The sequence below is a fragment of the Gracilinanus agilis genome, chromosome 4 (assembly GCF_016433145.1).
Source record: "Gracilinanus agilis isolate LMUSP501 chromosome 4, AgileGrace, whole genome shotgun sequence".
Lineage (NCBI taxonomy): Eukaryota > Metazoa > Chordata > Mammalia > Didelphimorphia > Didelphidae > Gracilinanus > Gracilinanus agilis.
Window position 1 is genome coordinate 246037221 of NC_058133.1, and position 13018 is coordinate 246050238.

The following is a 13018-nucleotide window of genomic DNA, read 5'->3' on the forward strand; positions in this document are numbered from 1 at the left end:
GGAGGGGATGTGGCAAAATTGGGACATTAATGCATTGCTGGTGGAGTTGTGAACTGATCCAACCATTCTGGCTGGCAATTTGGAATCATGCTCAAAGGGCTATAAAAGAATGCCTGCCCTTTGATCCAGCCATACCATTGTTGGGTTTGTACCCCCAAAGAGATCATAGATAAACAGACTTGTACGAAAATATTTATAGTTGCGTTTTTTGTGGTGGCAACAAACTGGAAAAGGAGGGTATGTCCTTCAATTGGGGAATGGCTGAACAAACTGTGTATATGTGGGTGATGGCATACTATTGTGCTAAAAGGAATAATAAACTGGAGGAGTTCCAGGTGAACTGGTGAGACCTCCAGGAACTGATGCAGAGTGAAAGGAGCAGAGCCAGAAGAACATTGTACACAGATACTGATATACTGTGGTAAAATCGAATGGAATGGGCTTCTGTACCAGCAACAATGCAATGACCCAGGACAATTCTGAGGGATTTATGGTAAAGAACGCTACCTACATTCAGAGGAAGAACTGCAGGAGAGGAAACATATAAGAAAAGCAACTGCTTGAATGCATGGGTTGGGGTGGACATGATTGGGGATGTGGACTCGAAACTACCACACCCATGCAACCACCAACAATTTGGAAATAGGTCTTGATCACAAGGAGACATGACAAAACCAGTGGAAATGTGCGTCGGCCATGGGTGGGGGGGAGTGCAGGGGGTGAAGGTGAAAGTAGGAGCATGAATCATGTAACCATGTTAAAAATGATTATTAATAAATGTTTAAATTTTTAAAAAATAGAAAGAAAAGGTAATTATGGTGTTTATAGGAGTAAAAATGAATTAAATACTCCAAATTTTAAATTAAAAGATTCAATAACAAAAATGAGAGGGAAAAGGATTCCTTCAGTTAAGTGAACAGAGCACAAAGCAAGAGACCCACACCTGCCACACTTTAACCAAAGCAAAGCTCAAGCTCCCAAAAAAGAGCCCCGCAGCATGGGTCTCAGCCAAATTTATCTCCTCAGCCTCTGTAACATCAAATGAGGATGTACTTAAAAGGATGCTGGGAAAATGTAGTTTGGGTGTGGCAAATTTCCCAACTGCAGATGTGTGCTCGTGGGATATAGGGAAATCCCTTTGGGAGTCCATATCCACATATATGAACTCTAATTATAGAACTGCTTGAAGGATCCTATATAGGAAAAATGAAATGAGTAAGGCCAGAAATAATGCTGCCAGAGATGAAAGTATGAATTAGAAGAGGAAAATAACATCAACTTTACAATTAACCTAGAAGAGAGAAAATACAAAAACATAGAATTTTAGCAATTGAAATAACTGGCATTTCTAGACTGCTTTAAAGTTTCCAAGGCATTTTCCCCACAAAAAATCATGAAAGGTAATTTAGCATGAATGTCAGCCTCATTTTATAGTTGAGAAAACTGAGACTGAAAAAAAGAGTTAAAATGATTTTTTAAAGCTAATAAACATCAGAAATATAACTTGAAGCCAGGTCTTGATTCCGGGCCCAAGACTTTTTTTTTATTATTGCTACAATTTGTCTCTCTGGAAGAGACCTAACAGTTTTCCTCTCATAAGAGACATAAGGGTTAGGCTTTATCAATGCCAGTAATGCCTTGCTTATCTGGATGCCAGAATTTGGGTGGCTTCAACCATCTGGAATACATCCAATAACCAGAATTCAAATGACAGAGTACTCTACTGAACAATAATAGCTTTAGAAAAACCACTAAATTTATGAATTTTACTTATGTTCATAACTTGAGTCCTTATAGAAAAAATATCAAAGTCTTATTTTACACACAATTCTAATTTTCCAGGTCAAAGAATCACAAATTTTAGAGCCAGGAAGATGAAGGTTGACAGGACTGATTTAGTTAAGGGATATTGAGATGAGAAAGAAGTAAAAGTTAACCATAAGTAAATTGTGGTAGACAAAAAAAAAAAAGTCCTATTCTCTCCATAGATCCTGAGGACATGACTGTATGAAATCAAAGGGAAATAATTGATTGACCTGAATCAATAAGAAAAAAATTGAGGTTCAAAACTTATGTGAGAAATTAGTGGGAAAAAAATGAATACATTTTAGAAAGATTTTCATCAAAATACTTATAATAAAAGCAATTCATTAATATGTGTTAATTGGCATCAATGTGTCAATTACTGTGTGGCTCGTAATGATGGAAAATATTTCAGAAAGAGGGATGACTACACAAAGGCAAACTAGGACATATGCAAGGATAAGTAGGCCAGTCTAGACTATAGAGTACTTGAGGAAGAATAATACATAATTAGACTGGAATAATAGTCTGGAGCCAGATGTATCCTTTAAATACCAAAAAGAGAAGGTCTGTAATTTTTCTTTCTTTTCTTTTTTTTTTTTTTTTTTTTAAATCCTTACCTTCCATCTTGGAATCAATACTGTGTATTGGCATCAAGGCAGAAGAGTGGTAAGGGCTAGGCAACGGGGGTTAAATGACTTGCCCAGGGTCACAAAGCTAGGAAGTGTCTGAGGCCAGATTTGAACCTAGGACTTCCCATCTCTAGGCCTGGCTCTCAATCCACTGAGTCACCCACCTGCCCCCTGTATTTTTTCTTAAGAGCAAAGGGGAGACCCTGAAGCTTCTTTAAACAGAGAAATGACTTATCAGATGTGTCTAAGAAATATTAATTTGGCTTCTCTAAACAAGATGGATTTGAAAAGTAAGAGACCAGGTAAGTACTTTGAGAAACTCTAAACCAATGATTCCCAAAATGGGCGCTACTACCCCCTGGTGGGTGCTGCAGCAATCCAGGGGAGTGGTGATGGACACAGGTACATTTATCTTTCCTATTAATTGCTATTAAAATAAAAAAAATTAATTTCCAGGGGCTAAGTAATACTTTTTCTGGAAAGGGGGAGGTAGGCAAAAAAAGTTTGGGAACCATTGCTCTAAACAGTAAGTTAAATAAGACCTAGAGTTTACTGTGGTTTCTTATTACAAAAGTTAGACTTAAAGTGAAGAAAGGAAAAACTATCAGACCAGATAGGTATGACCCAAATAATATCCCTTATGAATATGAAGTGGAAGTGATCAGTAAATTTAAGGGATTAGATTTGGTAAAGAGCCTGGAGAACTATGGTCAGAGGCTTGAAATATTTTATAGGAGGCAGCAACAAAAAATGTTCCAAAGAAAAAGAACAAGTTCCCAGGAGACATGGGTTAACAGGGGAAGATAATAAATTCTATTTTGGACATGTCAAATTTAAGATCTCTATGGGATACCTATAGATAGACATTGAGAAAGCAATTATGTACATGTAAGTACTGGAGCTCAGGAGAGAAATGAAGCTAGAAATATAGAGCTAGATATGTATAATATACAAATGTATCTACATACATATGTATGTATATATTTGAACCCATGGAAACTGATGAAATTACCAAGTGAAAGGAGAAGAGGTAGAGCACAGTTGAGGTATATTTATGCACAGATAGTGAGTGGGACATCAGTATTATATGCCTTTAGAGCAAATTGAGTCCAATAAAGTCCAAAAGATTGGAAGAAAATCATGGTACAACAATATATCACAAAACTCCAAACAAGTAAGAGTGTCTGAAATGAGGGGTTGATCAAAAATGTAAAATGTAGCAGAGATCAAGAAGAATCAGAACTTTAAAGATGTCATTATATTTATCAACAAGAAAATCATGGGTAATCTTGAAGAAAGCAATTTCAGTGGAATAATGGAGTTTAAGCCAGAATAAAAGGGCTTGAGAAATAAGTGAGTTCAGTGAAAAAGTGAAGGTAATGAATGTATACAGTGCTGTTATCCCTGAGAAGTTTGTGGGTACAAAGTTGGGTATAGGAATATAAGATGATAGCTTGAGGGATTGGTAATATCAAGTGATGGGTTTTTATTTCTTCTTTATAAGTATGGGAGAATTCTAGGCATGTTTGCAGGCAGTAGGGAATAAGCCAATAAATAAGGAAAGGCTGAAAATTAGGGCAAAAAAGATGAGGCTAATTTCTGAAGATTTTTCCCCATCCTTTAAAGTAAAATTAAATGTTACCAAATTCAGGCAGCCTTTTCTTATTTATCCTAAGAGTAACAAATAAACTTGATCATTATATCTTACATAGCACTGTTTTCTACATTATATAATAAATATCAAATTACTAGTACATTATATGTTCCTGAGGATTGGAAATGTCAAATCTAAATTTTAAAAAATATCCCTTGGCACATAAAACTGTGCTCTAAACTCACTAAGTGCTCAAAAAAAAGTTATGTTAAATTGAACTCTTCTCCCCAACTCTGATCATGTTTGAAGGAAAGGGATAATTTCTTACCTTATAGCTTCTGGTAGCTTCCTCTAGAGGAATGGTCTTATGGGTTCTGTGCTCTGGGGAGGTATCACACATCCAGCATAATGGGATTTGGTCTTCTTCACAGAAGTGGCTCAACTCCTCTCTATGAATCTCACATAACCAGGTTTTCTTTGGGCTAGAGTTTAAGCACAACTGTTTGATGTTCTCTACCATACTGGCCAATTGTCTATTGGGACGGAAGCTATTTTGGTGAAATTGACTCCGGCACTGAGGACAGGAGTAGATACTCCCTTGAGAACTGTCTGATTTTTCACAAAATTCAGTGATGCATTGGAGGCAGAAGCTGTGGCCACAGTCCACACTGACTGGATCCTGCAAGAAATCCAGGCAGATTGGACATTTTGCTTCTTCTTTAAGTCTCTCTACAGGAAAACTTGTAGCCATGGCTGCTGCTTTCTCTAGCATCAACACACCCACTGCCTGACTTTTCTGATAGCAGCTGTTATTTCTTACCAACCCAACTACACAGGTTCCTCCCTTGTTTTCAATACAGGGGAGATATGACCCAATGAAGATAAAGACAGGGACATCTGGAAATCTGAGAAATGCAAAGACCATGTGCTTCTCTTTCTGTCCCCTAGATAAATTCTGAATTAAGCCATACTGTTCAGAACTCAATATGTTTCAAGGCCTCCACAATATCCCATCTACCTCCACTAACCATGAAAGCTTTTAACATTCATAATCAGAACTTTATATTTGACTGAAAAGCCTCAATGAAACTTGAGGATATTGTTCTAGTCTTAGTGGAGACTACCATCTTTTCTAAAATGCACTTGCATAAGCTTAAATTTTATTAATAAATACAGTGTGCTACAGTGGACAGAGTACTAGATCAAGTCCCATCTAGAAACATTATATTGCTAGAATTGTTAATGTATTATAAGAGGGAAAATGGGAATTATTATGGGTGGACTAGATATTTAAGGTATGATCTCCAGAAATCAATTAACTCGATTTCAAAATAAAATAGACCCAAGTCAGGATGACTTTTATGGTGGTTTATTTACAATTAGGAAGGTGAAGGTAGGGCTATTGAGAAAGAGAAACTCTGGCCCAGACCAGAGGCCCAAACCAGGTAGGGATTTAGAGGCCCCAGCAGAGGGGCACAGAGGTGAATTAAACAAGGTCTCCTCTAAGAAGGAGAGGCCTCCTTGAGACTAGAGCCTCCAGAAACGCCAAGGGAAGAGAAAGAGAGTCAGCCTAACTTACCCACGTGACAATTCAAAGGGAAGCCACCCAAGGTCTCACCAGAGATCCTTCTACACCAAGTTCAAAGTGCCAACTGTCCTCCACAGGAAGTTACCATCATATTTAAAAGATGGCATCTTTCATTACTTCCTGCATCCACCTCTAGTTTCACATGGACAAATGGCAGCCTCAACACTGTTTTGGACTGCCCTTTGTTTTTGATTTGTCACTTACTATCATGTGTGGGTAGCAGACCTTCCCCTCCCCACTTAATTCTAAGTTGGGTGGGGTGACATTATTCCTGGTGGCTAGAGTCCGAAGAATGAATGAGCTAATTCCATTTACACAGTATTAAACTTTAACCGAATAACTACACTTCCTTAAGCCTTTCTCTTGTCTGAGGAAATAATTTTTTTGTTTAAATTTTTTTTAAAAAAGAGAGAAGTATACCACAAAAGACCCCCCAAATTACTCAAATATCTGAAGACATGGGGTAACATAATCCCCCTTTATGCCACTTTAGTTTCTGGGGAAAGGAAGGAGGTTAGGATCCCAAATTAACTCAGTTCCTATTTGTTCCCACCAAATTTCAAGTCCAAAATCTCTCTGACTTCAGGTTCTCAGAGTTTTCCTCTTGAGCTGGTTCAACATTCATACTGTCCACCAAGGACATTATGATTTTAGTCTCTGGGTCCTGGACTCCTCTGCTGGTGCCTACAGCTGAAAAGGATCGATAAAACAGATCAAAACCCTAAGCCTATTTCTTGGAGCCTAAGGTAGCACTTCCCCCTACCCAGTTTACTGCATAGTAGACCTTAACCCCTGTGTTCTTAAAGAAAGAGAGAGACTGTCCCAGAATAGTAGTTTTAAAGACACAGTCAACGGAAAGAGGCTGCTTCTGCATCTATTATAGGAGGACAAAGATGTCATCTCCTAGAAGCAAGCCTCTTCAAACTCCCATGAGTGTCTCTATTTTAGATACTTTGGCAATGCAGAAAGCCCCATTAAAAAAACATGAGACAGGGGGCAGCTGGGTAGCTCAGTGGAGTGAGAGTCAGGCCTAGAGACAGGAGGTCCTAGGTTCAAACCCAGCCTCAGCCACTTCCCAGCTGTGTGACCCTGGGCAAGTCACTTGACCCCCATTGCCCACCCTTACCAATCTTCCTTCTATGAGACAATACAACGAAGTACAAGGGTTTAAAAAACAAAACAAAACATGAGACAGCCCATATGAAGGCATATAGAGAGGAAAGTGATTATCAAGTGTGTGGAATAATTAAAAAGCCAATTTGGTTGAACCAAAATGGATAAAGTAGAATAATGCATTAGGAAGTTAGAAAGGTAGCTTTGATCAAGACTGTTAAAAATTTTAAATACCAGAGAAGTTTGTCTTTCATCATAGCATAACTTCTGGCTTGTTTAATAAGTATTTCTTATTTGATTTGTCAACTGACTGAAAAACTGGCCTGAAACTTTTTTTTTAAGATCTTAAAGATGATTTTAAGAGAATTTTAAGGTGAAGAGTCATGAGTAGAACAACTGCCCATCTATATTGGCCAAAGTAGATAACACAGAGAAAGTATAGGTAACATCATCATCACTTTCTTATCACTATGATAAAAGCAACCAGACAAAAATAACTGATGTTTATATAATGATTCAAGGCTTTAAATGTGTTACATATTTTGCATATATTACCTCATTGGAATATAGGATTATATTCTTTATATATTTCTTATATAGGATATAAGAAAAAAGCCCAATAATTTCCAGGAAAGAATCAGAAATAAAAACCATGACTTCTATGGCTTATGTACAATTACTCAAAGTGTGGGTAATAAATAAGATTAGTTAACTATCCTAATTTAAGAGGTGATATTAAAATTATAAATATCACTGAAAATTTTGTGGGACAAGACTCTTGACTAGATTATTGCTCTGGATGAGTATTTTTTTCATGTGGATATAGATAGCCTGAGTTTCTTCCTTTGAGAACTACTGGTTCAAATGCTCTGACCATTTATCAGTTGAGAAATGGTTCTTATTCTTATAATTCTGAATCTGTTCCTCATATAGGCTTGAAATTAGATCTTTATCAGAAAAACTTGCTGCAAAGATTATTTCTTAGCTTTATTATATTTATCCATGTAAACATTTAAAAATTATATGTAATGTAAATTGGTTTTTTTTCCTTCTTGTTAAATTATCTATTTTGTGTTTGGTCATGAACCTATCCATAGATTTGATAGGTAATTTTTCTGTTTTTCTAATTTGTTTCTGATATGGTCTTTCATATCTATGTAACTGAATTCACATCTATGAAGTAGATTTATACCCAAATCCATAATGATTCTGTATTTTGAAGGGTAGTTATGAAATGGCAAATGCTTTTAAAGAGAGCACAAATAGTCTTTTCATCTGTGGGACTTCCATTGTGCTCACTTTCCACAAACAAAGGAACATCCAACAACATTAGAACAGAGTTGACAAGAAGAGCTTATGAGAAATCATATAAAATGAAGCAACTATGTTTTTAATATTAAAATTAAGAAAAAATGCAAATGGAAGTAAAGTTAGTGTATAAGGGAGGTCTCACCCTTTGTTCCTTTCTCTTCTTGCTCTTGCTTCTAGGCACACAAGTGCTGATAATAAAACACTACAAGTCACATTTCCTTGCTTGTTTGTCCATTCACATGGAGGGCATCTCTTATGGGGGAGGGAAAATTGAATATGTGGCTGGCACCAACTGCTATTCCAGCCTCATGCTGCTATCACAGGATAACTATGATCTCTTTGTTCTTCCTTCTTCTTAAGAGTTTTTTCAAGACTCTCTACAGTTCAAGGAAAACCTCCACATCCCGCTTGAAGACTGGCTTGTTAGTTTTCTCTCTCTACAGATCCCAAGAGGTCTGGAGCCAGTCAGCCCTATGCCTGGGATTGTAACATTTAGATAATGAATTCATTTGGAGTTTATTTTTGTACAAAGTTTAAAGTGCTGCTTTAAATCTAGTTTCTTTTATACTTCTGTCTAATATCTCCAGAAGTTTTTGTCAAATAGTCCTTATCTGGAGCCTTTGTGTTTATAGTAAATGAGATGCATTTTTCCCTCTGTGTATTATCCACCTAATCTATTCCACTAATGATCTCTCTTTCTAAAATAGCACACTACAATTGAGGAAAAACTGAATAAGCTGTAGTATATGACTGAAATGGAATACTCTTTTGCCATAAAAAATAATGAATAAGAAGATAACAAAAAAACAAAACCTGAAAAGACTTAGATGAAGTGATGCAAAGTGAGAAAACCAGGAGAATGTTATACATAGTAACAGAAATAATGTATCACAATTGACTGGGAATGTCAACCATTATCAAGAAGGCAAAGATCTAGGACAATTCTATTGCCATAGAAAGAACTGACAGAGTCTTTATACAGATTAAAGCACATCATTCTTCACTTTACTTCCTCAATGGATTTTCTCTGATGTAAGCAGAATATGTCTTATTTCACAGCCAGACTAACATGGAAATATGTATTGTATGGTAACATATTATATCACCCTGTATCATATTACCTACATTCTTGGAGATAGAGAGAGGGATGGGAGAGAGAAAGAGAATGTAGATTGTAAGATATTATAAAATGATTATTAAAAATTGTATTGACATGTAATCTGGAAAAAAAGTGATTTTAGAAATAACAAACTTCTTGGCCCATCCTTCAGTTCCATTTCTTTTTATTATTTTTGGTGAGATTCCTCCATATGAATTTTGTTTTTATTTTTTCCAGTTCTATAAAGTAATTTTTGGTAATTGGTGGACAAGGCATTGAATAATCAAGTTAATTAAGGTAGTTTTGTCTCCTTCATTATAATGGTTCATTTTTTTCCATGAGAAATATACTTCCAATTATTTAACTCTGTCTTATTTTGTAAGAAGACTTTTTACTATATTCATATAGATCATATGTATGTATCTTGAAAGACAGTCTTCCAAATACTTTATTCATTTTCTAGTAAATTTTACATAGCATTTGTTTTTCGGTTTTCCTGCTTGGTTTTGTTGGTATAGAGAAAGTGTCCTTTTTCACGGATTTATTTTATATTCTGCAAGATTGTTAAAATAGTTTCATTTTATTTTAATTAACTTTAGAACTTTTTAAAAATACCATAAATCCCTTGAAAAAGGTAAAATTTTTATTTCTTCTTTATCTATAATTATTTCATCAATTTTTTAGCTATTCATGCTATATCCAGCATAGGTCTACAAATCAGGAAGTTTATTCTTATTCAATTGTGTCTAAGTCTTTGTGGCCTTATTTGGGGTTTTCTTAGGAAAGATACTGGAGTGTTTCTCATCTTCTCCAGCTCATTTTACAGATCAGGAAACTGAGGCTAATGGGGTGAGGCGTAGGATTACACATCTAAATAAGTGTCTAAAACTCTATTTAAACTTAGGTCTTCCTGACTCTAGGCCTGGGCAAAATATCCACTGAGTCACCACTTGAGTAAAGAAAATTGAAAGAACTTTGAATGTCAAACAGAGAATTTTATATTGAATCTTGAATTTTTTTGAGGGAGGATGTCTGGTCTAACTTTTATTATTATTAATATTATTATTATGCTATTATAAGGCACTTGAAAACTGGGTAAAGCTACTATGGCAGAGGAAGGGGTAGAGAAGGATTAAATAGGGCCAACTTTAAGGAGGTGTAATGGTGAGGCACCAGGGATGTTAATTATTATTATTAAAATGTAACCTAAATGGTTTGTGGGTTCACACTGGGTTGAAGGAGAGACAGGACCAACCAGAATAAGGAGACCAGGGTTTACTGCCAAGCTGTTAACTGACACAGGAATGGCAGTTGGCCCAACAGTCACTCAGCTCACCTAGGCCATGGAACCAGCAGGCAAAAAGGTAAAAGTTTGTAACAGTTTAATTGAGGGAAATAATAAAAGGATGGGAATAAGGGATTCTATACTTGAAACCTAAGGGCAAACCACAGGGGGCAGGGAAGGACTTAACTACACTATCCTAATGACCTAAGCCAGGCAGGGCCCAAAGGAAGCAGTACTGAAGTCACAGGGAAAACTCCTTCAAACCTGGTCCTAGCCAGGCTTGGTCAGCTCAGCTAAAGGGCCTGAGGGTGGCTTTGGGGTCTCCTGGTAAATCCGGGAGGTCACAGGATGCCAAGTGCCAACTCCACCAGGTGATCCAAGGTACCCAGGGAGGGAGAGTGAGTTTGCAATTCTGTCCACCAGATCACAAACCATTTCCCCACTTGGTGCTGCTCTGCAGGTCTGTTGTCCACTTGCTGAAAGCCTTTACCTTTCAGGATCCCAGGGAATCTGGATGCAGTTTTTCCCTAACTCTGAGATCTCCCAGGGTTAGCAACAGTTATGTCCTAATCACTAATGGAGTCTCTCTCAGAGCACAAGCCCCACTTCCTGCTCCTTCATTCCATCTTGTAATTCTCCAGCCCTTCCTGCTAGGTTCAACACTATATGTAACTAATACTAAATAATCTTCCTCACAACAGGGGGCAGTGGGGTTTTTCAGGGATGAGGCAGGGGAGTGTGAATATGGGATTAATCCTACCCTGCCATTTTTAGATTAAATCACCAAAAGTGTTCACACCCCACTTAATCCTCAAGTGGGGGAGGTCTGAGGCCCACATGTGCAAAAGTGGGTGATGAATCAGAATTGACTGACTGCCCTCTGGACGGTCCTAAGTAAAGCCTTTGTTGTAATTGGTACATGTAAAATGGGAGGAAGACACAGGAAGTGACGAAAGGAATGGTCTTTATTAACTGTGAGAACATCCAGGGCTCCCTCTCTCTTCTGCCTTGAACTGGACCTGGAGGAGCTCTGGCTGAGGACTTTGGCCTGCTTTATATTTCTCCTTAGAACTATCATGTGGGTGAGTGAAAAAAAGGTTGACTCTCTTCCTTAGCTTCCCTGGAAGTACTAGCCTCTGGAGGCTCCTTGACTGGGAGGAGGCCTAATGGCTAAAACCCTTGTTAATTGACCTTTAGGCTCTCCAGCTGGGCCTTGAGCACACAGTCTAACTCATTAAACTAGATCTCTTACTCTGCTCTCTCTCTCTCTTGTATCCCTACTTTCACTCTCCCTATATTTTATAAATAAATTGCTAAAAATCATTTGGAATTGATATATATTCATTTTCTGGTGATCACCCCTTTGAATATTCAGTCCAATAAACCATAATCATTTTTCCCCCTTTTCAGGAGGAAAGGAAAATAGCAAGAAGAAGAGGTAGGATAGGGCCTGGACTAAGAGGGAAGGGGGCATATAAGGTTGAAAACTGGGAGGAGAGTGCTCAGAAAGGAACTTCCCAGGAGGCACAAACTGTTCTCATGGCCCATTTCAGTTGCTCAAAGGTGACAGACATCATTACATTCCAGAGGCCCAAGCAGAAGAAGGAAGGCATAAATCATTTATAAAAGCCTTGGATTCCCTCCATTCAAAGCATAGTGAGGGCACAGTGGCCAGTATTAGCATGCTGGCCTAAGGGAGAGTTCATGTATCTTAATTTGTAGATATTATAATTAATATACAAGAACAAAGTACTATATTTTTAAAAGTTTATTAATAATAACTAATGTAAAAAACTACCTAAACCACCCAGTCCACTTGCAAAAAAAAGAGTGAGAGGGAGGAGCTACAGAACTTATGAACAATAATGTGACCATGCAAACGTGGAGATGCAAGAGAGATTAAAGGGAATTTGGGGAAATACTAAAGGACTTCTGGGGGAGGAAGTCCAAGGTTTCAAAATCTCTATTTATACATACTTCCCTATGATCCTTTGGGAGACCAGTCTCCCCAATGGATCATAAAAATATAATCAACTTTAAAATTGCAATAATTTGTGGATAAAAGGAAAAGAGGACAAAATCAATAATTGGTAGGTTGACAAAAAGCCAATTTGGGCACAGTCCCCTTTGGCATAAAAGTATACATTCAAAACAAATGCTTTCAACACCTTGTAGTTCAAATTCACATCCCAAAGTCCACTCTGGATCTTCTGGTGTAGCATGTGGTTTCTGAAGGCATCTTCATAGTGCCTTCTCCAAATAGTTCACATTTCTCAATTCATGGAGGGAGCAAGTTTCTTATCCTAAAGTTGCTCAAATTCAAATCAAAGTTCACAACAATAACACAGTCCCCCCTGAGGAGAATAATAACAAACACATGGATCACTCAGGGATACATGACTGAGTTATGAGGTATCTGAATCAATTGGCAAAAAAAATCAAAAACATCAAAAAATCCAATAAAAGAAAAAATAACTTGTGGGTGAAATATAAAATATCAAAACCTTATGTCTAAAAAATCTAAGTAAAAGAAAAATTTATAACACATCCTTGAATCAGGGCCCAATTAAAGTGATTTATATAATTATGCATT

General features: G+C 37.2%; 1 protein-coding gene across 1 annotated transcript in view; it reads right to left on the reverse strand.

Moving 5' to 3' along the window:
- TRIM58 (tripartite motif containing 58) overlaps positions 1-4780 on the reverse strand; it is a 21345-nt gene extending 16565 nt beyond the window's left edge. Inside the window, exon 1 of the mRNA XM_044674566.1 lies at positions 4358-4780. Within this exon, the coding sequence (XP_044530501.1) occupies positions 4358-4780 (423 nt within the window). The remainder of the gene's footprint in view (positions 1-4357) is intronic.
- Positions 4781-13018: the final 8238 nt, after the last annotated feature.